Genomic DNA, 26,577 nt, shown 5'->3' with positions numbered 1-26,577 from the left:
ACACTCATTTGGATCCTCACATCAGAAAAGTTGCATAAAGAGATGGATTTCATTACAATAATCTACAGAACTTCCTTCAAATTCCATTGTCATTCTAGCTTTAATGCTAATAATGACTCTGCCTGTAGCTCCATTACTGTATTTCACATCTCCTCTTTTTTTCTGCTATTAGTATTCTAACCACCAGCCACTCTGAAGGCCTTAGTAACACAGCATAACTGACTTACATATTATTTAACACAAACACAGAAAAACTTGTAATGATATACCAGGCTTATTTGTAAAAATAGCTGTAAAAATATTATTTGTTTGACATTGCATTTTTTCCTATTTAGATATTTGCGTGTAGGTCTCCACTTGTGTGTGGCCTTGCCGAAGTATTAGGACAACATTTGGAATGTTAATACATTTTTCTACAATATTTAACCTGTTTTTTCAGATAACACTTGGTCACTAGTCATCAAACAGCAGATGTGTAGGCTGTTTTACAAAACCTGTTTATCGGGGGATTATTTATCAAAGCATGCTTGTTTTTTCACATGTGCATTTGTGAATTATTAGCATTGATAGACAGGGATCATTCAAGGAATTTACTACAAGACACCTGTATTACAGGAGTACTAAACATTTTGTTTACTGCTGGTCCAAAGCTACAACGGAACATCCAGGTTTTTTCTATTATGTATTAAATATCAAAATTAATTTAACTTACACTTTATCTATTTCTCTACTCTTACATCTAGGGCAAGAGACCTGGATCTTTTCTACAAATGTAATGCTCAATTTAGTCCTATTTTTAATGTAGATTAACTTCTTTTCTCCTTCAAAAGATGAAGAAAATGGAAAGGTTGCTTGTTTCTATGTTACCATTACAAAATAATTTTTAACAAACTATTTTTTAGGTGAAAGGGAAAGAGATAAAATATATGTATGTACCTTTCATTCAAAATGTAAAGTAAATTTTTTTTGCACCCTTTGGATAGACACAACTCAACTTTTGCTAGAAATTTTCAGAAAAAGTGGCTGATCTTAAGGGTTTCAAGCAAAGGAAATGCTTAGAGTGAGCTGAGTCTGGACTTTTTGCTTTCCTGTGTATTCAGATAGAATCTCAATTATAAATAAAACTTGATTTTCAATGTCAAAGAAATTGCTCAATCTTACATTAACTGAAACACTGAATTTCTACTAAGATACGATTAAAAATGATTAAACGTGTAAATATTAAGCAGATAAATTATTGCAAGAAATAAAACAAAAAAACCCCTCCCAAAGATAAAAAATAAGAAAAAAATTATGAAGGCTCAAGGCTGCACCTAACTACAGCAATAACATTTGAAAGGAGAGAGGAAATTTTGAAAGGTCATTTGCAGAGGAACTGGTTGAGTAATAAGTGATCAAAGATAAGAGAAAAGCCTAGGTGTAAAACATGAAGTCAATGTGATTACCAAGACTGCAGAAGGCGGCTACAGCATATGAAAATCTAATGAGCAAGCCTTAAATAGTGCCTGCATAGAAAACTGCACAAAGGTATATGTAAAACTTTAGAAAAAAGTTTGAGAGTGCACTCCAACACAAAACTAAATAAGGAAGTAAGATAGCCTCCTAAGAGGGGTTGAGGATAATCTATCACTTGATGAATAGACATTGCTTAAAACATAAATGAACTGTTTCTCTATTAACAAAGGGGGTGGAGAGAGGGAGGAATGCAAGATATATATTTTGCAAGGGAGAAAGAAAATACAGACTTATGTCAGAACAGGGATCAAGAAATTAGTACATCTGAAGACTGACAAGACTCCAGGGGCAGCCGTACGTGATCCATCTCAGATTTCAGGAGAACATGACAAAGTAAACATGGAAACCTTTAGTGCATATATTCAAAACTTCTCTGGAAAAGTAGAGGTATGAGGGACTTGATAGAAGCTAACATAGTACTGATATTTGAGAAGGGAATGAGGAGACATCTATGAAAAATACAGACATGCAGTCGTGACTTTGTCAGTAGGGAACTTATGGGAAAAACTAAATTACAGGACAGAAAGGGGAACACCTGGAAAGTTACGATTTAATTAAGGACAGTCAGCAGAGATTCACACAAAACGAATCATGCCTAACAAATCAGATTTATTGAGGAAGTAACAGAAAGACCAGGCAAAGGTTAAGCCATGGACATAAGGAAAGCTTTTGATACAGTACTGCAGAAAAGGCTAAGCCTGCAAGGTAAGAAATAATAAGATAAAGAGTGAAAGACAGAGTAGATGAAGCACTGAAAAATGAGTTTAACTGTGCATAACAGCTGATAGACATAGAAGGCATGCTTCTGCAGCTACCCATATGTCTGAAATTAGGAGTCTGGAGTGAATCCTTACTCTGAACAGAGGTCAAAGAATCCAATTTTGTCTGATGTTTTTTTGATTTTGTACATTAAAGAAAACAACTCTCATTACTGTGCCATTAAGGAAAGAGAGATCTCCCGGAGAGAAGTTAAACTCATTCCTTAATTTCTGAGTTTCAGGGGTTGTCTGGGCCAGCTCTAAAGAGATATTCTATTCCCTTCTCTAGCACTTTATTGGCTATCCAGCAAAAATACACAATGGGATGCATGGAGAATGCAAGGGTGATTTTAGTGAAGATACAAAAACTCTGTCTTTGTGGTATGTGCATAGGTAAGAAAGAATCAATACGTAACAGTTACAGAAATCTGAATTAAGTAAAAGGGGCTATTGTCCTTCCCTTCCTGAGAGCGGTCAGGTGGCCTCTCTCATGACTATTCACACAGTTTCCAGATACAGTAGTGGGATGCAACAATCTTCTGACAGGGTTTTGAAACACATCACTTACCACATCATCTCTGTCTTCCCACTCGACCTCAGAAAGATCCACACTACTGTAGTTGGGCTTCCTTCGTTTCTTCCCCTCTTCATACTGGCATAAAAACAGGTGAAATATTTAGCAAATCCCATTTTATTTGAACAAAGATTTTGTATTAGAATATTTAAAAAATTGCTGGATGTGTGCTGATTGTATGTGATAGGTATAACAGTAGACAGCGTAATTCATACAAAGTGCACCATATTACTGCATAAATGTCTGTGAACTAAAAACCTACATGGTTACGTACATAATCTCTTGCCACGATACATCGCTTTTCTTGATGGACACACTGGGAAGTCAAACAGCAGTTGTACCTTCTTCTCCCCATATGGAAAATATGTGAGACATTGATCTTGTAGTTTATGTTAAACGTCTCATACTAGCTCTTTCAGCTAGTACAGGAAGTTATATTTACTATAATCTTATCAACAAAATGTTTACCCATTACTCTTTTAAACAAGATAAGGTGCAAGTCTTGGGAAGTATGGTGTTAACATTTGCTGACACTCCATTTTATCTATGACTTCATGGGGAAAAAAGTAATGTACTAATAATGATAATTTATAGGTTTTGTCACTAGTCACTCTTACACTGTAAATCTCACATTTAAAATAAACATTCTAGTGACAAATTGATTTGACACCGAGGTGTTTATTACGTAGGAAATTCTGCCCTCTGCTGAACATTCAAAATCAGAAAGCCTAACTAGTATAAACAAAATCCTTGCTCGATGGAAGAAAAATATATTTAGAAAAAAACCTGTGAATAAAGAACCTAACTGGTTAAGAAAAAATACAATAATATATCTGGAAAAAAAAAATTGGGAGAGGATCAGCGTAATGTGAAATCTGGTCTTTTATCTGTTACAATGCATATAAGTGGGAGGGAAAACCACAAGACTTTCTAGGAAGTATGACAGAAGACATTGGGATACTGTGAAAAATCGCCAGATTGTTATTGTGGCTTCCCAACAACAGTATCATAGAAGGACAGAAAATGTACTTTGTAAGGCAGTATATATAGCTGATTCTCCTCCCGCAGGGCAGGACCAGCTATACCATAAACCAAATCTGTCAGTGTTTGAGACAGCCAATTCATCACTGGGGCCAGTGGTGCAGGAACTTTCAATCATATTCTGCAGATTACAGAGAGACTAGAGCAGCCAAAGAAAAAACTTGCTCTCTGAGCATTAAGGTTATTCCCATCCTGACTTTTTCCTCTCCAAATTAAAAGATTTTTATCTGAAGTCCACAGTTGCTTTTGTAGACCAGAGTATTTAAAACTAGGCATGACAAAATCCTCCTGAAGAACAACAAACTCTTAAAAATATGGACTACTAAATCATAGTCACAATGAGATTTCAAGATAGTGGTAACACTGAAAAGTGTTTTTTTAGCACAGGCTTCACTGAGCCTCCTTCATTTTGGCTCATAACACCTTGAATACTCCAATTATTTCTACAGATGATTCTTTCGGGAAACTATGTGGGAGAAATCCTGAGTCAATTCTCATTCCTTCTTTTGAATAACAAAAATATCCCAGCAACTCTGTTGGTGTAAGCCTTAGACTAACATCTGAGAATTTGGGCAGATTCTATTGAAGAGTACATTCATGTGCTTTTCTTGCCCCTCTGCTAGAAGCCACCATTCTTGAAACAACAAGGTTATCTACTTCTGGCTAATGCTATTCAACAGATGGATAGAGAGATGTAAAGAATTTCTGCTTTCAGCACATGCTTATACACTAGACTGCAGCTCAGCGCTACAATTAATTCTTGCTATGTGACAGCTCTGATAGCGAAAGAGATGACTATACCCAAATACTGAGGAACAAAATTTGCAGCCAATGTACTTAAATCTCACAAGAATAAAATATGAGAGGATAAAGTCCAGTTCATTAGCAAGGCTTGATTTTCGTAGCGATGTTTTGCAAGCCTTTCATTATGGCTGCAGCTATATCAATATTATCTTTAATCTTTACAAGGAGTAATTATGTCTACTCTCTGTGGCTGCACCAATTAACCAAGCGAATCTTTGTTCTGATTTAGTCATTCTAGAATAGAAATGGCTAGTCAAGCTCTGAAACACCAAGAGCTGAAAAGTGTTACATAAAAGTTAGCTGTGATCATTTGAGTAGAGCAAACAGCTCTTGTACTGGTTCCAATGTTTAATTACATCCTTACTCACAGATGTTGAAGAGCTTCTGGGCTATACTGCATTCTCAGACACATGTGCAAATCCTTACTTATGACAACAGGAGCTGATCTTGTGTGTCTGACAGCAGAAGGAGGCTTCAAACATAAGGCGAACCATTTGCATCATATTGATTATGGGGTTTGCATTTATTTTTATCATATAGCTTCCACACTTCGCACTCAAAGAGGAAAAACAAAACCCAAAAGTAATCAAATGAGAAGCTGGATAAAACATTCAAAGTCCTGCAGCAAAGCCAGAATTGGAAGCATTCATGTCTTAAAAAATCAAATAAGCAGAAACAAAGACAAAATCCCAACACTCGAGCAAGGGAAAGGGTCTATAAGCACTTGAAGGAACTGAAAGTGCAGTTTTTCAACACATTTAGGACAGGAACTAATAAAGTATTGAGATGCCAAGCCCCTCACTCAGCTCTTATATTTCAGGGGCTACTGTTTAATTGCCTGCACAGTAATTCAGTAAGTGAAGAATAGATTTATGTTATTCAGAAAAGGATGGCAGAGAAAACAGAAGCCAACTTCAAGCAAGGACAGGATACCAAAAAATAGCAATTATTTGTGTGTCTGGGTAACTTTGCTTACAAATCTAATCTTAATGAAGATATTACCTTATTCCTAGCAGTAAATTTACCTATCTTCATGCATCTGTAACTAGGGCCTAAAACATAAATGCAAATAGACCAACTGTAAAATACTTCATAACACTGCTGTTTAACTAGCCTCTTTCTAGTTTTACCACTTAACTAATGTCTTAGAAAAAGTTATTCGTGGACATAGAAGCAATTTATTAACTTTAAAAAGTGACATTCATCTATATCTTTTTCTCTGGTAGCAAACCTAACCTAACTTTTTATCTCTGAGACTCCTGGGTGAAGTATAAAATACTGATTGATGGCTGAAGCCAAACCCATCTGCGACATTACTATAAAGCGCTGAAACAAATTATTAAGGGACCCACTGGGAAAGACAGAAACTAAGAGCTCTACCAAATTACTCTGATTTAAGTGCATGAGGAAAAGAGTTACATTTAAACTCTGTGCTGTTAATCTGCTTTGACCAGTCTAAAATGTGTGGTGATATCATCTAGTAGTTAAACCCTGGAGGGGAAAGAAAAAAAAAAAAAAAAAAAAAAAGATACTGAAAATTTTAAAATATCCGGACTGCAATACAAGCATCTTTTAGTCTGCTCAAAACTACATGATAGATCCAACAATTTTTTGTTTGTGGAAAGAACACAGGAAATGATTTTGTTTGGTAATCAGAATGAGATTTATCTTACTCAGTGTCTTTTATTTGAGGCTTGGCCAAACTCTTATAGCACCGGATGATTCAAACAACGCGTGATGTATACTGTTTAAAGACTGAATCACATTTTTTCACCACCCTGTGTACAATCATTTACATGTGCCATTATTAAACTTTTTGCTTTGATTTTTTTTTTTTTTTTAACACGAGCAGTCCCAAACCATCTGCATTGAATATGACCAGCCACGTGTTTATAAAGTCAGAATGTAGCAACCCGATCACTGAGGGAGCAAGCTACATCTTAACAGCTGCAAGCCTTGGGTCTAAGGTGATTGGAATTTCTCAGACGTGCTCCATCTGGATAATGGGGAGATAGGAGAGAGTAAGTTGCTGTGATAGCAGCCTTGGAAGTATCAATAGATTTCAGTGAAATTGTTTAGCCACACTTGTAGAATCATCTGTGAGAAAACATTATAGCAAGAAAATTTACCTCAGCCAAAAGCTTGAGGTAACAATTATGTCAAGGGAAAGCTCTTCCTTGCCAGACTACTGTCCTATGTACAGAAGTAAAGAACTGGAAACTAAAAAAACTTCTCCAATCTTAAAATACAGCATCAATTGATTAAGTTTCATCTTTTTGGATTAGTACTTCAAAATTAGGATAATGTATTAATCTAAACAGAATATGATAATTATCCCAATATTTTTTTTATTTAGAGGAGACAAATTTGAACAGATGCAAATAAGGTTTGCTAAGCTTGAATTCTACGTAATTAAATACACAATACAATTGCATTGTAACTGTAACTTACATTAAGCTATCCTGTAAAGGTTATCTTGTCTACGAAGTTTGATAGGAAAGGATGAGTGAATAAATATCGGAGGACAAACATCATTAACTAAAATTACACACTTTCCGTATAGTTTTAAATAAAGAGACACAGACTGAATACACTGTCATTATTGCAATTCCCCAGTCTAGCCAGTTATTCAGCTACCTCCCTTCACTAAGATTCTGGACTCTAATGTTACCACTTATTTCTTGTCTAGTGTAGCTGTGATTGACATAATGCAAAGACTGCAACTGTTCAAATGGAAACTGCATTGAACCCCACTGTACTGGTCAACGCCATAGCTGATGGTGAGACCTTTACCAGCTATCCATCCTGGCATAAACTGCTGCTGAGTCACACTGTCCCTTATGGAGGTGACTGTGAAAGGCTAAAGCTCCTTTACACCAACTTTAGGAGCAGAATCATCTGTTTCTGCCAGCAGTCCTTCAAGAGTGTCCTCTTTGCAGGAGCATACTGCTGCTTCCTTCCATGGCTGCAAAGGGGAGCATGTCCCTGAGCCAGGCACTTCTCCCAAAAAGAGCCGTGCCACTCTCTATGTAAACAAACGTGCAAAGAAAGGAGGGGGAGGGGGCACTTCCTTCCTGCTTTTCAGCAAGGCTTGTAATAATTCCAAATTGCAGAGTTTGTAAAATATGGATTAAGTCCTTCAACAGTAGTCCATTAATAAAACAATAGCTCTATCATAAAATGCTTAGAGTTTAAATACTATGGGACAAAGACAAGATAATGGAAAATATAGTGGAAGGTCATGAGAAGATCGGGCAAGAGATCGCTTCAGTAGACTGATTCGTACTCTGACATTTAAAAAAAGAAAACTACAGGAAAACCAAAACAGTAGTGAAAAATTCCTTTTGCTGCTTCACCTGTTTATATAACTTCACCCACAGTGACTGAGCTTTCGTTCACCACACATTACACAGCCGCAGAACATTCTGCCGGGGATACATGTGAAGCAGTATCCTACCCCAACGTAAATCCCTATTGCTTGGCTTTTAAGCTCTTTATTTCATGTGGACTTTTTTCTCCTGCTCACATGATCCTAATTTGTCTTTTGTGATACTTCTTTTTCACAATATGCATCTAGTTTGCGGCCTCAAATGATCTTTTCTTGACCTGTACTTAATCTTGCGTTTGTAGAACAGGTGTCCAGCCCAAACCAAAGTTGATTTCTATTTTAATATTAAAAAAAAAAATAAAAAGCTAACAAATTTATTCTCTTAGGAAAATAGGAAGAACAACTTCCCTTTACAAAGAGAGACTTTCATGACAAGCCTATTATTTAAGATGTCAATCCAGAAGTTCCCAGGTTATGGTTGGCAGTAAACGGATTTTTTTTTGACTAATTTTTTCATGCCAGATGGCAGTGAGAAACTGCCACACTATAAAATTTGCAGGAATATGGCAGAGAAAACCCAACAACAGGAGCCATGTCATTTGCTAGGGAAAAGAGAATAATGCAATTCTAAGTTTCCAAGCAGAGAAAAAGTAGGAAGTTAGATGTACCATGTATGCAGAAGAGCCCTCTAGTAAAGTAATAGAAGAAAGTAATTCTCATGCCACGTGTATTTAAATTACTCTGTCTACTTACACTCATAACGTGTTTGCATTACAAATGGTGCAGTGATGTTTAAGTTGATGAAACAAAAAATGGAAATATGCAGGGTGAGGTAAAAGCAAATACAAAAAACAGCTTTAAGTCACACACCTACAGACTAGACAGAGTACATCAGCTGAGCTCACATTTTCAGGTGGATTGCAGTTGATTAGCAATGCGACGTGTATGTGATTTACTCCACTGAAAAAAACCAACCCCTCTGTTTAGGATTTTATTTGCATTCTCAGGACCTTATCATTTGGGATTATGTAAAACTGGCAGCTGCTTATAATTATTTGGGGTTTGAGTAGAAATAATTAAAAACATCTGCCTTTATCTTAATACTACCAGACTTAAACCCATGAGCTCAGTTATACCTAACTTCAAAGCTGAAAAGCAAAGAATAAAAGAAAGCTTCACATATTGCTAACAAATTTTCAGTGATTCATTTATATGTACAACCAGTTATTCACCAGCCTTCAAACCTTTAATTATCTTTTAAATATATGTAATTTTGCATTTCTAATTAGATAGCAATTTAATGCTCTCACAGGGATTCAGATGGGCTGTCCTTTTTGAAATGTAAACTCCAATAGGAATAATCATTGGCATTGAAGTGATTGAATTCTTCAGTTATTTAAATGAACGTGAGGCATTTACGCTGTTCAAATCATTTAAATATTCTGCTGTCAGCTACAGCTGTAGAGTTTTATGGAGTCACTGAATAAACCAAGGGTAAGTGTAGGTTATCTTACGTTCCAAGCGGGACTCCCCAGAGAGAAATGAGATTTGTTGCTTATGAAAGGCTAACGCTGCTTAAGTGGGGCATTAATGTTTCCCCTGAGACTTGGATTTCTCCGTTTTTCTATATTAGGAGAAACAAATTTTCCCAGAATTTACAGCTACAAAAGACTTAACACTGATCTAGCAATCTTTAAATATACTCCAGGTCCTTTAGCTTAATACGATATATCGTGACAGTCAACATTCTAAGTTTAAAATGGTAACTTGCTCAGGCAGCTAAACCACCAATATAATTTGGTGAGGGTATTGTGATGTATACACAGGCTTTGATTTCTGCGTGTAACATTCTCTGTTAAGACTGATCAAATTAGATAAGCATGCGCATTATTTTATAGAAAGCAACATAGCAATTTAATTGCTTTACAGTGATAAAAAGAGCATTCACATACAGCCATTCAAAAAATCACCGTTACTAGCCTTCCAGAGCTTATACTGAAGGTACAAATATATACCTTGGTCTTCTCAGAGAGAGAGACGATTTTGATTCAAATTCAGAAATATTACGAAATTCTTAGTCATCATGGATGTCATTAGATTGATTTGCAACTCATAACACATTATTAATCTTACACTTATTGAAAAAAAAGGTAGAAACTGAAAAAAAGTTGCAATTTTATTCCATAGCATATGCATTTGTCTTTAAATGCGTACTTCCTTTGATTAAGGAACTTGAACTCCTTGATCAGGAACTTCAAGTATTCTACCCTAAATGAACGTAATAATCATTGAAAACAAAGTCTCTCATTGCTCCCTGAACAAAAATACAAATTCTATTGCCAACTACAAATCAAAAAAGCCACAGACTTCACAAAATCTACGAGCAGCATTGCTATTTATTATTCATTGAAAACCACACGAATATTTGGGCTGAGAGGCAACAGTATAACCCCCTAACGCTAGATAAGATTCACAAAGGTGTCGATCTGTGACTATGGCAGACACTAATCTTTCAGTGGCATTCCTTAATTTCTCTGTAATCCCACTACACTTCCCTAAGAAAGCAGTTTTTCTCTGGCACCAACATTTAACAGACTACACAGTGACAGTTACAGTAATGAGCAATCAGCCACAATTAATATAGTGGGATTTTTACTTGGATGTAAAAAGTATATATCGCTTGTTTATTCCGTTTTCCTTTACATTCAATAAACTCATTTCTTTGGCAAACTGTAACATCACCATGACACATTCTGCATTTTGAAGTGCAATGGACCAGCTCACTGCAGGTGCCAACAGGACACTGGAAAGCAGCAATGGACTGTGACACGGCCGGGGCTCAGGACAGCGTTGTCCCCAGGCACGCACCCAAGCACCTGTGAGTAGCTTCACAAACCACATTACTGCCTTGAAAAGCTCGAAACTCACTTTTGAACTCTCAATCAATTCTCTCTCTCTCTCTTTTTTTTCCCCCCTAAACAGTAAGCCGTGGTTTTAACCAAAATATCAAATTCAAGATTATGTTACACATATTAAAATATTCTCTCGTGGGAAATAAAATACTACTCTGTAAAAATACAGACTTTCAATCAAAATGCAGCATATGGGAGCATTCTGACATGACATTATAAAAAAAACCCAAACAACCGAAGTATTGCCACCAGCTATCATTTCTTGAGTTACCACTGGAATATTTTTGACTGGCAATGCACCCTTATAAGGGATGTCACACGTAAAAACATTTAAAAGGTACTAGTCTGTGATGTAATTTAAAGGGGGTGGGGTGGGGTGGGAGGGAAGTCTTCGAAATAGAGCAAAAATATGACAAAGGCTTTCTTTTTTTGCCTTTTTTTTTTTTTTTTTACCTCCATGTAGCTTGCAGTTGCGGTGCGTGCCTGGACGGTAACCCCGCCGCCGGCCGCCCCGTCAGCGGGCGCTGCAGCGCCCCCGGCCCGGCGCGCCCCCGGCCCGGCGCGCCCTCGGCGGTGCTGTGGCGCCACCTCATGGCCGCTGGCCCGCAGCGCAGCCGCCGCCCGCCCGCCGGGAACACTGCCCGGGCCGGGCCCCGCCGCTTGCCGGGGTCGGTCACGGCCAGGACAGGCGGTCACCGCGGAGAGAAAGCCGGACGAGGGAAGAAAGAGGCTGCCAAAGGCAGGGGAATAAAATCTGGGTCCGTGTGCTGCAAGGCACGGGTCATTTGCATTCAATCATTTCACTGGCAAGGCCCCACACACTATCGCTTTTTAATCTCCGACAGGAATTTCCAAGGGATTCCTTATTCCCTGCTCGTCATGATTTACTAAGTCCTTTGTCAAGACTCACTGCTGTAGCAATGTCTTTTAGAGTGGAAAGTAACAAAAAGTTCTTTCCCATCCCACTATGGCAACAGTCACCCCTGAAAACTTGCAGGCAGCACAGAGCTGGAAAACCTGGAGCCCGCTCCAGCAACTGCCATAAACCTTGACCAGTACTTCCCACAAATCTCGACCAGTACCTCCCATAAACATCGACCAGTACCTCCCATGCATCCAGAAAGTACCTTCCCCTTCTCCCTTCAATTCCTGCCACCAGCTGCCCACATGTGTGCAACCCATCAGCCCAACTGAAAGCCAAGTTCATTCAAAAAAAACCAACAACCAACCACCAGCAGAAGAAACAAGGGAGGAAACCTCCAAGAAAAACATTTTTAAACATAAACCCAGTAGGGTAATCAGCACAAAAATGTAGTTAGCTTAATGATTAAATATATGGGTCAGCATCAGATAAAAACGTGGTGCAGCAGGAAGCACTCTTGCCCGGCAGCTGCCGGCGATCCTGCCTGTGTGCCATGTCCCCCAAGACAATTCCTCAGAAAGCAGCACGGCAGCTCCAGAGCCAACAGATACAGCCGCTGGGGTTAGTAACGCAGGAGTCTAGCAATTTTCTAGCTTTACATCACCGTAGGAATATATGATAGCAATATAAACCAGCGTGGATCAAGTAATCGATGTAACTTGAACGTAAACTCTAACTCACCCAAATAATTTTAGATAACACGTTTGGTGCACCATCTCATTCCACTCCTACATGCCTATTTTCACACACTTATTGTCACAAATTACAGGAATGTTTTGCCCCTGGTTACAATGGTACCAGGATTTGGCCCGGAATATTAATCTAAGGGCCAAGCTAGCAGTCACTTTCACTCTCAAAAACTCCACTGAAATCAGCAGAAGACTCCCATTACGCACTACTGACAGAACCCAGCAAAATGACCCAGCAAAAAAATGAAATGAACAGACCATGAATATTTCACAATGAGTTCCCTGTAGCTGACAGCTTATGGGCTACTGCCCAACATTTTGATTTTAAAAAGAAACTGTTGTGTCAGGTAATAAGAGCCTTGAAAATGTACACTGGGGCGCGGGGCAGAAACCCACCTTTTACCTCATTAAAACACACCATCCAACAGAAATGAGGAAGGAGGATAACACCCTTTGTCAGACTGACTTAAAGCTATCTACCGTTCCTGGTTTTCATTACCTTGTCTTTATTAAAATACCTATTCAGTAACAAAAAAGTACTAATATTTTCGAAGGAAGTAATTTGCCAGAAGAAAAAGGGACAGTACAGCAAATGCATGTTTTTTCAAACTCTTACGATGTAGATAGGGAACTTTCAAGTATATATTCCTATGGCTTGTAAATATAGGCTGTCAGATGTACCTGTGACACCTGAAGACTTCAAAAGTATTTTTAGGAAACAAGACCAAGTCATGATTTTAGTATTATGAAAATTAAGGAATGCTACAAAAACCAATACATTTATATGAAATTAATAATTGGATATTAAAAAAAAATCCACCATGGATTTTAATACATACAGATATAAGAAAAAAATATTCTGAAACTAGTGGCCAATCATCAATTAAAAACAATTCCCTATCACATTTTTCATTGCAACTGCTAAAAATTGTGAAGACAACTTATCCTCACACTGGCATTTCTCCCTGCCCCCAAACCCCCCACCCCCCAAAAAAATAAAAAATGTTTAATATAAAAGTTTGCATTAAAGCACAAGAACATTTATTTCAACTTTTTAACCACTGATGTGAAATAACTTAACTAGTCTAATACACATTTTGAAATAGAAAATTGTAGGAAAAGGTAGAGAATGCTATGGCAGTCAAATTTTAGATCTAGTCAGGGTGCTTGTAACTTTGGCTCTTTTAAGCAATTTGTGGGTTACATCTACGGTGCAGCTGGATGCCAGATAAAAGCAAAATTACACAAATAGTCACTTGACATTGATGAGCTAGCTGAAGGAAAAAAAGCAGTGAAGATGCAGCAGAAGAGACCTAAGGTGCATTAAAAATCTATGTATATAATCCAGGTGCTCTTAGGGGATTTTGTACAGCCCCTATTGCTGCCTCTTCTATGCTATGGTTACCAAATAAAGTTCAGCAGGCAATCTCAGTCAGAAAGAACATGGAAGCATGGATAAATAAGAGGTCAGAAAAATATAGGCGTGACAACAAAATACCAAAATGCAGAAAAGAATAGAAAAACATTGCAGCAAGACTGAAAATATTGGTTGTTTATTGTGATGAGAAGATTCAATAAGATAACTATCACAAATTATTACACAAAGTAAGAAATGGAAAGTAAAATATAGATCAGGAGCTTCTGCTTCCCATATTCTTAATATAAGAACTACTTCTAAAGAAATTTTAAAATCAAATTCAAAATAAAACCTGTGCATAAAATTGTTACGATATGAAAAATCACTATTATGAGAAGTCAAGCAGACTGGCAGAAATGAGTATGTTATAATGGATAACCAAAGTATCCACTCTAATAAGTCGTAATATTAAAATGTCAGAACCAAATATTTATGAGCAGAAGCCTATGTGGAATTCTTAAAAGTTATACTGAATGCTGCAAAATTTTCCACATCCTCTTAGCTCCTGCACCTTCCTCAGGAACAATCATGTTGGACACTGCTGAAAATGGGATTCTGAACTAGATGGGTCTAGGTGTGGTGAATCGATCTCATAAATCCTAAACTTACATACTTCTCAAGTATGTAAAATCTTGTAGAGACAGAACACATTTTGACTGAGGGGTGAAATGCTCTGGTATCAATTTAGAGTTTTCTATCTTCCTTAAGAATAAACCGCTTCTACTGAGGCTGGAAGTTTTTCGCTTCCTAATATTTATGTATTTGGGTAGCAAAAGTCTTAATTCCCATAAAACAAGAAGATACAAATTCATCACTATGTCAAATAATCTGTGGGGTGTGTAGAGGTGGAAAGAAACTGTCACTGGAGCATGTTAATTTATCTGACTGGGGTCTGAGCTTTCTGTACCTGGATATATAGCTTTAGTGGCTCGCCACTGGAATGGTAAAAAAGCCAATGGTATAATGTGAGAGAGCTATTTCTGATAATTGTACTGCTTATTGGTCATTAATCTGCTAAATTCTCTACAGGTATTGTTTTCCTTTCCACAGTTGTGAAAAATTCTACCATCCAGAATCATGGGTGACATTCTTAGAAGAAAAATGACAATTACATCATTTATTTTAGAATTCATTCTGAGATACTATAATGTCTGCTTTGCTATTAGATTGTCTATCCATTTTACAATGAAGTTACCGAGAAAATGTTTTTCCATTCACCCTTGGAACCTCTCTACTCCAGTTAAAAATAAATAGGGAAATACAAATGTTCATTAAGTGTGTGATTCCTAGTCCAAATCTTAGAAAGACAAATCCTTTTGCTGAATTAAAACCTCAGATATACTAATGACTTAATAAATCATACTTTTCAATAATTTTATTTTCATATGAACTTATTAATCCAATTAATAATTCTCTTTTCTACTAAAATATGGCTGAAATCAGACATTACTTGAAGGGTCTGAATGAGAAATACATATGGCATCCATGTGTATACAGCAGTGGAATTATTAATACCAATGCTTTGCTAAGAGCTGATAGTGATGGAACACTTAGAAGTCCTGTACCTAAACAATGATGCAATCAAGAATGTAGCAGTTCTCTAGGGTGTTAAGTTGATAAACATTTGTGTAACAGGCACTTCTATGGTTTTTTTCCTGTGATTAATGCAAACAAGATGATAAGGGAAACTAAAGGTAACATTTGCTGCTATTTCTCTTTTAGTACAAAAGTCTCTTGTGCCCTATTTTGCTTAAGAATATGCTTTATTGAAATTTCTACACATATATTAAATTAGCTTTAACACTTTAACATGACAAATAGGGGTTATTACACAGCGATAGAGCATTCCGGCATTCCATTTCAACATAAAACGAATATAATTACAGCAATTTTTGGCTTTGCCATTTTGCTGTAATGGAGGCCTACATCTTTTGCAGAATCAAATTGTACATTTATTTTCCTTGATTTTTTTCACACTAACCTTTATTTTCAGAGGTAAATTTATCAAGAATTATAATATTATAAAGCCATATATAAATAACTGGTCTGTTGTATTTAATTCTTTAATAAGTATTATGTTAGTCACACTAAAAGAAAAATAAATGCAACATATACAGCTAAATAAAATAGATCAGTAAATAGTATTCTTACCAAAGGCCTAAGTTCTGGATGAGTTAAAATATATCCGTTGTTTGTAATTGCAAAAGCGTATCCATGAATACCTAACTGTTAAAGTAAATGAGAAAGAAATACTAAATTAGCATGGTGTCCAGTAATTTCTTAAACAAAAAAAAAAAAAAAACAGGCAAAAACTTAGTTACCCAGGTCTTAAAGCTGGCATTCCTAACCTTTGTCCACATAGTATTTCATTATGACATATGCAAAGCTCTGATCCTTGACATTTTGTGAAAATGACAACCTGTCATGGTGATGAATTCAGCGTATAGAACATATTTTAAATGTCACGCACACTTTGCTATCTAGGGCACCTCTATATGCTTTAGGGTGAATTAGATATGAGACATACACCATAGCATGTGACAAAGCAAAGGGATACCAGAATTTAGTCATAAAATAATTTAAGTCAATGGTACTGAATGTACAGTTATAGTGAACAAACAGTGGCCTGTCGTAAGAGATGTTTACATCTTCCAGTCTTAAAGGCATTTTACCTCTCTGTGAATTCAAATTCATTGGGAGCCACAGAAGGCAGCATATTTCTACTACAGAAACTTTGCTAAGTTTACGTATTTGTATCGAGTGGAAATATGGGAGATAATTTGAAAACAATGAAATGCTTTATGAGGCCTAACAGTATATGTAATCAAATTTAGCACTGTACTTATTTAAATAATAATACCGCTCTTTTACCAATATGCCTATTACACAGTTGATTGCACCCACTGAATGCAATAAATGTATCTTCAAATCATTCATGTGGTCATTCAAACATCCCTTCTTAGCATAAACTTGCTGCTAATGTAGAAGCTTTCTGCAGCTTCAGTATGCAACTTTTACTGTGCAAAGATACATCTCGCTATACTTTCACATCCTTTCTTTTTTTCAGTTCTGAAGTACCATAATATACCATCCCATATATCTTTATTTAAGTATCTTAATGCACTGAGGTACTAAACCCCAATGAAGGGGAAAAAAATGACCAAAACCCAACCCCAAAACTCCAGAACTATTTTGCTTTGGTATTTACTTTACATTTCTCACTACTAATAACCTTTTTATTTTACTTCAGTACATTCTTAAATGTTTCGCTCAGGTGGGTCCTTAGGAATTTGTCTGGCATAAAGCAATGTGAGTAAGGTTGACAAGTCAGAATCATTTCTAAGATGGGACAGCAAGTAGGACAGCAAGTCTGTTGGCTGCTGCAGTTTTCTGGAAATATAAACCTGAGCATGATATTATGGCAAGGTCATAGGGAAAACATATGAAGTAGATTTATACTGTCTTTCTGTGAACGATTGTATATGGTCAACTGTATCTGCCATACAGAAGATTGTTTCATAAATTAGTGGGTTTCCTAAAGCAATAAACTTCAGTGAAAGTAATAGAAGGTGATATGTTCTTGGCATCTCTTCATAAAGGAGGGATAACCAAAATAATAACAGCGGACATATTTTACCTATTATAGCATGACAAGTGAACTAGCTGTTGGCTAAATATCAGATCTCATGTATAATTGTCTGTGTTGATAACTGCAGAATGACATCCAAGTCAGGTAAGGAAACAAACGTGGGTGGTATACTTCACAGGAAAAAAATATTTGCCTATTTGAAGCATACCCAGACTCCAAGGGTAGTATTTTAATGTGTTGTGCAATATGTGAAATTGCATGCTCTCTGCACTTAAAATCTTTGGTTTGAGAAATACTACCACTTACAGCAGCACTGCCACTTTAAACCTTGAACTCTGTCTCTAAATGACAGATTCAGAAATGAAAAAACTTTTTCTAACTGCTGTAAAATGCCACATGAAAACTAAGCATTACTAAATCCAACCCTACCTTATTCAGGGGAAACTGCCACTGACATCTGGGGAAGTTTAGTCTAGATAATGACTGCTGAAAATAGCTTATTGTATCTTCCTCAGCATAAAATCCACCTCATCCAAGCTGAGTGAATTCCAGGTCAGCAGAATACTATTTCCAACCAATCATTTTATATCCCTGTGTGAATTTTATTTCACATGCTGCCTCTACAGGAATGGGTCCCGGGGTGATTATGCTCTTGCAATTGCACGGTCTTTTCACTGTTCAGAAATGTTTACGGTATGTGAGACTGGAAGTTATAACTCAAGTGATTTCACTAACCTAACTGTATTGCATGATACTGGTGCCTCCTGTAATAATCCTCTCTCACATTACATCCTGCAATATAAAACATACCTTAAAATAAAAAGTCTAATATTCAGAAAGAGGATTGTATATTACTTGCACAGAAAACTAAGTCTTAAAAAATATTATATCAATACGACAAACCCAGAAATTCCAATTTTCCTACCTATCTTCTCCTTTTCTGACTCCAGCTCTGCTGCAATACCTGTTACTCAGGCCTCAGACTCTCTCTGCGTTCTTGTATTTAAACTACGTCCAGATCTTACAGCTGACTTCTGAATAACACCGTTGTGACACAGCCTTTTCTATCCAGCTACGTACAGACAGGCTTTCATTTCTACGGTTACTACAGTGTTGTTCTTCCTTCTCACTATGAATGAAACTTGCTCTACCCATAGCTCCTTAAAAGGCTGCTCCAAACATTGTTTCCATTGCTCCAAATTTTGCTCCTTTCTCGTCTGCCTTCTACTGATTCTACTGATTCTGTATTTCTGCACACACAAGTATAATAGAAGCTGTGGTTAACTAACTTTGGTGATTAGGGCACTGAGACTTTTCTCTGTTATTAATCCTAACCAGCAATGTCTCTGTTTGCTATGTTTTGATATCAGTGTGTCGTCATCTGCTGCCTTCTCCCATAGTCTGCAAACTTTTTTCCAGCTGGGAGAGCTTTTCTGTTCTGTTTGCATAGCATCTAGCCTAGCGAAATCCAGGTCCCAGGAAATTACTCCAACACACTTTGTCAACATTATTGCCAACATTGTATGCATTACTTTTATCAGATTCTTGTTTAATATAATCTTTCCAGTTACTGCATATTGATCTACCAAAACAATTTGGTAATTGATAATGTATTCAAATTAGAATTAAACTCAATAGATTTTTTTTTCTCCTAACTAGTATTATGTACAAAAACATGTAGGAATGTTCAAAGGCACTCACAAGCCATCTTATTCTTCCAGTTTCTTAGAAATCAGTGAATGAGAGCATGGCAGCCAGTTAAGTGGAAAGTATGACATATAAAATTATGCTCAATACAGATACATGTCAAAATGTAGCTACTGCAAAATAGCAAAAAAATTCTGCTAGGAATTAACTGGAAAACATCGATTTAATTTTCATTTGTAAATAAAACAACATAATAAAGCATTTCAGACACAAAGAAATAGTGAAATACTAAGGTATTGCATCAAATGTAAATGAAAAGTAATTACATCTTTGCATTTGCCTGAAGCCTACTTTTACTGAGTTACAAACATCCCACAGTAGATTAAGTACGTGAAATTTTGAAAAAATTTATGATGATTAGTTTTTTAAGCATTTTAGAGTAGAGTTGTCTCTGACTTTGTAAAACTAAGTAGAGGGAATTTTCTAGCAAATACTGGGTAGGAGCAGAAGAACCACTAGTCTGCTAAGCAGGAACTCGTTCAAGTTCCCAAAATGTCCCACTTGCTTGAATTCAAGTAGATAACTAGTCTGGGACATGGAATTTGAACAGAAAATGCCACACACAGGCAGGAAGCCTACAGTAATATTAAGGATACATTTTTATATGGTTTTCATACAAATTCACAGAAGTTTTCAGTATGTATTTCTGGTTATTTTGTGTGGTATTCTAGTTATACTGTATGGTTTAATCATTTCATTGATTTTATTACAGACAATATTACCTTCTAAAACACACTGATTTGCAAAAATGTGAAGATCAAGGCATATATTAATTTTGGTATTAAAAACTTCACCCAATCTCAGACATTACAGAGCTACGTTTCCTGAGGAAAATGAGTGAAATAGCGGAGCTATTTCAATATAAACAATTTAAATGTGCTAAATAAATTATGTTATATTATACTGAGTATAGAGGACATGTTATCATTTGTGTATTACCTTGTATTTTGGAATAGTTTTTAAAAGCTCTTTAACTGGAACATCTGTGCCAACTACTCCCAGAAGAATCCCTTTAGATCTCTGAAAAGAACAATAAAAGATGCACTCGGAACCACAATAACAATGAACATTTTCACTGCTCATTTCACATTGCAGCTACTCTGCACAAGTGAACAGATAGACAAATCATTTAAAAAGTGGGGAAAGCAGGCACTGGTACAACTCATCTGATCAAATAGCTATTTAATCAATAACATTGCTCCTCTCTATCAGCAATTCACATAGAAAAGGCATGCAAACTTCTGATAGCTATTGAGCCCCTCAACAGAAAACTTCCTCATGCAAAATAGGTTTTGATTTAAAAACACATTACTGCCTTCTTTGCCAATTTCTTCTGCAACTTGATAAAAAAAAGGAGAAAGATTAAGCATTAAGGGGAAAGTACGTGTCATTTTAATAACCTGTTAAATTAACAAAGATAAACAGATCTATACATATTATACATATGACTAATTACATTCTGAGTTTATGAAATAGAAGCATATGAGTGCAAAGAAGAAAAGGATATAAAATATTTGCTGCAAAAAGGTAATATAAAAGTAAGAAAACCCAAAGGCCCACCATCATCTGAAATTTTGTCTTAGACATAGGGTTTAATTATTTTACTATGGTTTCTAGAGTACAGTTATTTGGGATTATTTGTCCACATTTTTATGTTAACATCGGGTTATTAACTGCAGACAAAATAAGAAGAGAAAAAAGATTTTTAGAGTTGGCTAAAATCTTATTGGGTCCCTGAAAGCAACTTCACTGCAGTCACCCCCTTATCACATGACAGAAATAGTCTGAATACTTACAGTCTCATTTTGCTTACTAAATACTGGCATGGCAACAGTTGTCATCAACACCAATCCCTGATCATCAGCAAGCTATATTTGAAAAAGAAATACTATCTCTAAGAACTAAGGAACAATTACAGACACATGATTGCATTTTTCAATTACATTATCTTAATTTTCAATGAGATAAGGCAATTTATCTAAATGACACTTGGGTAGTTAGACTTGCAGTCAGTGCAGCCCAGCCCAAGCTGGTCTCCACATACCAGCTCTGCCCACCCCACCATCTGCACTGGCAGGAAAGATGCCTCATCTTCATTCCTATTGCAGTGTCCCATGACAGATAGAAAGGGGCTAAAATGTGGATTGTGGAAGCAGCATGTGCAGTAGCAAAGCAGTTGGAGCTCTGTTCTACATCTTTCCCAGTGTCAGCTCTGCCAAAATTGCCTCAGGCTGTTTTCTCCCAGCAAGGAACAAGAGGTCATGAGCTCCATACACTTTGCTCTGGTCCAGACTGAGATCTCATCAGCTAACACAAGCGGCAGAAAGGATGACCAGCCAGTTAGGATCCCAGGAGCATCTTTGCTCCATCTGGTTTCAGTTTGCTGGACAAAGAGGTGGCATGAAGCATTAGATGATTCTGCACATCAGGTTTGAACATATTTCTTCAATTTAGGGAGAAAACAGATCTCCTGACCTTGGTTCCATTCAAGAGAAACATGTAGAACGCTTATCATTGGCCATAAGAGCGTGACATTGCTCACAGATATCAACTCCCCAGATTTTGAGAACACAAGTCATATATTACTACCAAGATATTTGATGAAGCATGTTTCATATTAACAAATCAGACAAAGTCTAGAACTTTACATGTCTTGCAGCTCCCAGTCTGCTTCAGGAGGGTTTCAGTTTCCTAAATAAGTATATTTCCTGAAGCATGGCACCATCTCACTTGAGCAGTAATGTTTGCAGACACCAGACGGAACACAAATGGGGTTTAGTATCAAGAAGGTTTACATCTGATAAGGAATCAATAGGGATATGAGGTGGAACCAACTTACGATCATGTTTGGGTTTGTTTGTTTGTTTTCCTTTTTAATAAAAAGAGATATATCTAGCCCTGATATGATCCTTGCTCTATCATGAAATAGTAAATTATTAAATAAAAACGCCAACAAAAAAATCTAAACCAACTACTCTACAAAACACTGGGAGTTCAGAGGTTGCACTTGAAAATCAAATGGGGCTGAACTAGCATCAGAATTTACTCTCCTTGGCCAGAGTAGTACAGTCAAGCACGCTGACATGATTTGTATGGAGAGGAGCCTTCTGTGGTATGACAGTCAATAGTCCCAAACACATACATGTACACTAGGAAGTGAAAAAGCATTCTGCTGATTATGGGGTGACATCTTGGAGCGTTCAGAGATTTTATATGATTGCCCAGGGTTGTTGTTCTCTGACATGTATTTGTCAAGTATCCATTTGGTATTATTTTATGAGTCCACTCACACTCATGAGATTAGAAAAAATTCATCGGATAGGATGTCAGCCAAGGGACTGTCAGTAAAGTTTTAGTGTGTTTGAAATTCTTCAAATGGAGAAAAAAATCCCAGTCTGGAGTTCCTGGGAAAATCTGAGATAACAGGTCATTAACTCTTCACATTAACTCTCAAAACTAACTATGGAAGCACGCAGAGAATGATTACCCTGTAATTATGATATCTGCAAGTACCACCAAGGGTTGGCTGCTGCAATCATTTCTATAGAAGTGCAATCTTATAGTCCAGCCTGTTTGTTTTTTTCTTTGTTTGGCAGATGAACAGGTTGTCGGCCACTTCCATAAGTGGAGTCAGCAAATAACGGGATGATAGATGACTTGCATTTGCAATGTTCCACTGAGTCACCAACTCAAGCTGCAGTATTTGCTTCACACAAATAGTTAGATTGTGGTTAGATTGTGAGGAATTATGTGCTGCAGAGGAGCACAGCTTTATTCCCTGGGCAATGACATTTTGGCAGAAATACTTTGAAATAGTAGAATGTTAGCCACTGGGTATTTCTGCTAAGACAATTAATGTAAGAATCCATTAATAAATTGCAAAGGAAGTCATGATCTAGGTATTTTGCATTGTTACTTTGCAAGTCTGACAATTCCTTACACACAGCAGAACTCTGTAACAGCTCATGCAATGTTTGAAAAATTTAGTGATTCTAAGTAAAAACCCCAATCACTAATATGTTGTCTAATCACTGATACAAATTCAACTTATATTAGTTACATTCATAATGAACATTTATCACTGATATCCTCAGGACTGCCTATGGTTATTTTACTTTTTTTAATCATCAGCAAATACTTATGAAAAATATCACAAACTCAGAATAAGAAAATTGATATATAATAAAGTCTCTGCATAACTGTATTATATTTAACATTTCACATTATTGTGTAATGAGTAATAAACTCTTTGGTTACTCAATTATTGTTTTTCCCAAAAAGAAAATGTAAACAATCCTTATGATTCCCAAACTCATCGATCAGACATCACAAAGTCATAGGCTCAGAAAAGAATTATGTAGGCATGTAAAAAAGAAAACACTGTAGTCAAACATTTCTTACAGGAAACATCAAAAATTTTTTTTTTTTTTCATAAGCAGACAATGCATTGTTGCAGAACAAATAACTTGGTTACACATAAAATCGGGGGTGGGGGTGGGGGTGGTGTACTGATATTGGCAAATACAGAGGATTATATTTATCCTAATATAATGCAATACGTCACCAGATGGGTGGTTAATAGTTACTACAGCCAAGGGTCCTTGGGAATGACTGAAACATGAAGCACCATGAATTTAATCTCAATCTTTAAATGGGCTGTACCTCATCCAATTTTATCCTTCCAGTCCCTTAGGAGTAACTAGTATGAGTAACTAATACTAATAATTACTGCCATTTTTACAAAGGTATGCTTTATGTGGCATATTAATTCCCCATAGTCTGACGATTCAAAATTGTTTAAAGCTACATGCTAAGCTTGCTCGATTCATCCTTACTAACCCCCACATATTCTGGGGGCTGGCAGAGGTCATGGGAAACAAAGGGTAAGGTTTGACAAACACATATTCACACAGTAATTTGTTTGTTATGTATATAGTTTCTGCTGAAACAAAATGCTGCTGGTAGACCAATTGGCTTCACAAAGAGGGATTAATTTGGACTAAAATTCACCCAAATGTTGGAAACTCATCTAAATACATATATGCAGAGCCACTAACGACTTCCAGTTCCTCCAACACTCTGTTTTGAATTCTTGTTCTGTTCTCAAAGAAACCCCTCTGTTCCTTTTCTTCCCCTCTTCTGTTATACTGGGTTTTTTCCAATGCTTAATAATGTCTCTTTCCACATCAGACCAAGCATCAACAAATCAAGCTCCTTTCTATCTCTTCTTCGTATCTTTAGATTCCTGATAAGTGTCTGATCTTATTCTCTACCTGGGACACCGCATTAGTTAACACACATAGGCTCTGACTGACATTAAAGTCCTGTTTCTCACCTATTTAGCAGCATATCAATTACTGTTGTTTTATTCCCTTCAAGTGCTTACATAATATAAAGAAAAAGGCAAGGAAACAAAAGCTGCTTCATCCCCAGCCCTCCAGGAAAATAAAAATTCCACTGGCAAGCTCCAACACTTGAGGCTACCAACAGATGTGAACTAAGGAAAAGGTATGTGCTTTGAAGTGCCTTTTGAAACATTTTATTGCTCAGTATTTTTTGCTATAAAATTAAGCAATATAAGAAGCAGCATTCAAATGCATCTAAACACTTCCCAGATTCAGTACAATGTCCTGCAGGGTATAAGATAGAACCAAATAAAAATTGGCGGAATAGTACAAAACTAATCTCAAATAATGGTTTTGTTGGATATTGCTGCCATATCCTAGGGATGAAATTTTCAAAGATGCTTCAGGAAGTTTAGTTTCCAGATATGACTGATCTCTGTCAGCACTTGAGCATCTAATTTCATTAGGCCTCTGAAAATTCTAGAAAGACATAAATTGTTGCTGTCTTTTTAGGAATATTGGTAAAATATAACCATAAAGTAATTCCTGAGAAACAGTTTAACAGTTTCAGGCCAGTGATGGTATCTGTGCACTTAGAATTTCCTTCTACTTAAATGTGTCTGCATACACACGCTTGTTAAGGTCACTTGCAATTTTTGAAGAAAGTACTTCCTCATTTCAGAAGTGGATGTGAATTCCAGTTCCTTCAAATTATTGGTTTTGGATTACTGGAAACAGAAGGAAACTAACACAAATAAAAGATATGAATTCAAGTGCAATGCTTAAGGCATTATCAGATGCTTCAGTCATCAAATTAAAATTAGTCAAATGAAAATGAAATAAAATTATTAGAAGGATCTAAAAATTTGGACAGAGAAATAAAAGTGGAAAAACATGAAAGCTTTAAAAAATTATTATAGGTATCAAAGTCATTTTCTTAGAGAGTCATTTCTTAAAAGAGGCAAATGGGAGCAGGCCTATATTATTTATTTATATTAATAGAAAAAATATATACTTACATATACTTTCCTATATTTATTTAGCTCTGTATGTATAAAAGCACTAACCATCTTAAACGTCTGACATCAGCATGACTCTTGCAAAGTCATCTTCATGCTGAACACCACAGAACTCAGATTATACACAGTATGGCACTAAGTGCCTGTCCTTTCAGATTTTCCTTACTCTGATAGATATTTAAGCCCTACAGAATAGCTAGAAAATCCTGCTTTTTCCAAAAGCCAAATTAGTATGTTTACATAAGCCCTATGCATTTCAAAACAAAGCCCTGGGTTTACCTTATCATAGGAATTCTGCACAGAGATTTTATTCAAGAAACTTTATTCATCTGAATATTGGAATGTTTTACTTTGCAGGTATGGAATGTAATATGGGGAAGGAGGACACCTCATAAAACACAGTGGTCACTGTTTAGGAAAATAAAAATAATTTAAAAAAAACTAACCCCACACACTCCCTCCAGAAAACACCAAACAAAACAAACCAAGAAATCAAGAAAAGAAAAAAAAAATGGCCTAAAGTTTAATTCAGTTTCTTCTACTCCAATGCAATTAATTTGTTCTCTGACTCATTCATTTTGATTAAGGACTGCAGTTGATGTGTGCTGTAATCAGCATCTCCCTTAATGACTCCGGAAGATATGTTCATGAGAGCGAACACAGATTGTCTGTGCCAGTTCACATACAAAGTCATTTTCCTTCACAAGCACGATCAGTCTGTGCTTCCTCTCTAAATTCAGTTCTCTCAGACTTCAGTAACCTTCACTATTCTCCTACTCAGACCAAGGTATTGACCTGTATTGGTCTGCCTGTTTCTTCAGACAGTATAGGACCAGTGGATGCACCTGGATGTCCCCATCAATGTATAAGACTTGAGTGGCTTCTGCTGTCTACACCAGTGGTTTGATCCTGAATCAATTCTCCACAGTAATGTGAAAGCAACGTGAAGGCTCATTA

General features: G+C 36.5%; 1 protein-coding gene across 5 annotated transcripts in view; it reads right to left on the bottom strand.

The window, feature by feature from the left end:
- Positions 1-26,577, bottom strand: part of CACNA2D3 (calcium voltage-gated channel auxiliary subunit alpha2delta 3) — a 469,002-nt gene that overhangs the window by 102,104 nt on the left and 340,321 nt on the right. For all 5 annotated transcript variants that reach the window (XR_003559900.2, XR_003559897.2, XR_003559899.2 and 2 more), the window contains 4 exons: positions 21,053-21,124; positions 20,196-20,276; positions 16,112-16,186; positions 2,842-2,925 (listed from right to left, as the gene is read on the bottom strand). Coding sequence is in view for 2 of the 5 variants with exons in the window: in XM_027805095.2 (XP_027660896.1) it covers positions 2,842-2,925; positions 16,112-16,186; positions 20,196-20,276; positions 21,053-21,124 (312 nt within the window). In the remaining 3 variants the exon portion in view is untranslated. The remainder of the gene's footprint in view (positions 1-2,841; positions 2,926-16,111; positions 16,187-20,195; positions 20,277-21,052; positions 21,125-26,577) is intronic.

Source organism: Falco cherrug, chromosome 4, assembly GCF_023634085.1.
Source record: "Falco cherrug isolate bFalChe1 chromosome 4, bFalChe1.pri, whole genome shotgun sequence".
Lineage (NCBI taxonomy): Eukaryota > Metazoa > Chordata > Aves > Falconiformes > Falconidae > Falco > Falco cherrug.
This window is presented reverse-complemented; position numbering and strand designations above follow the sequence as displayed.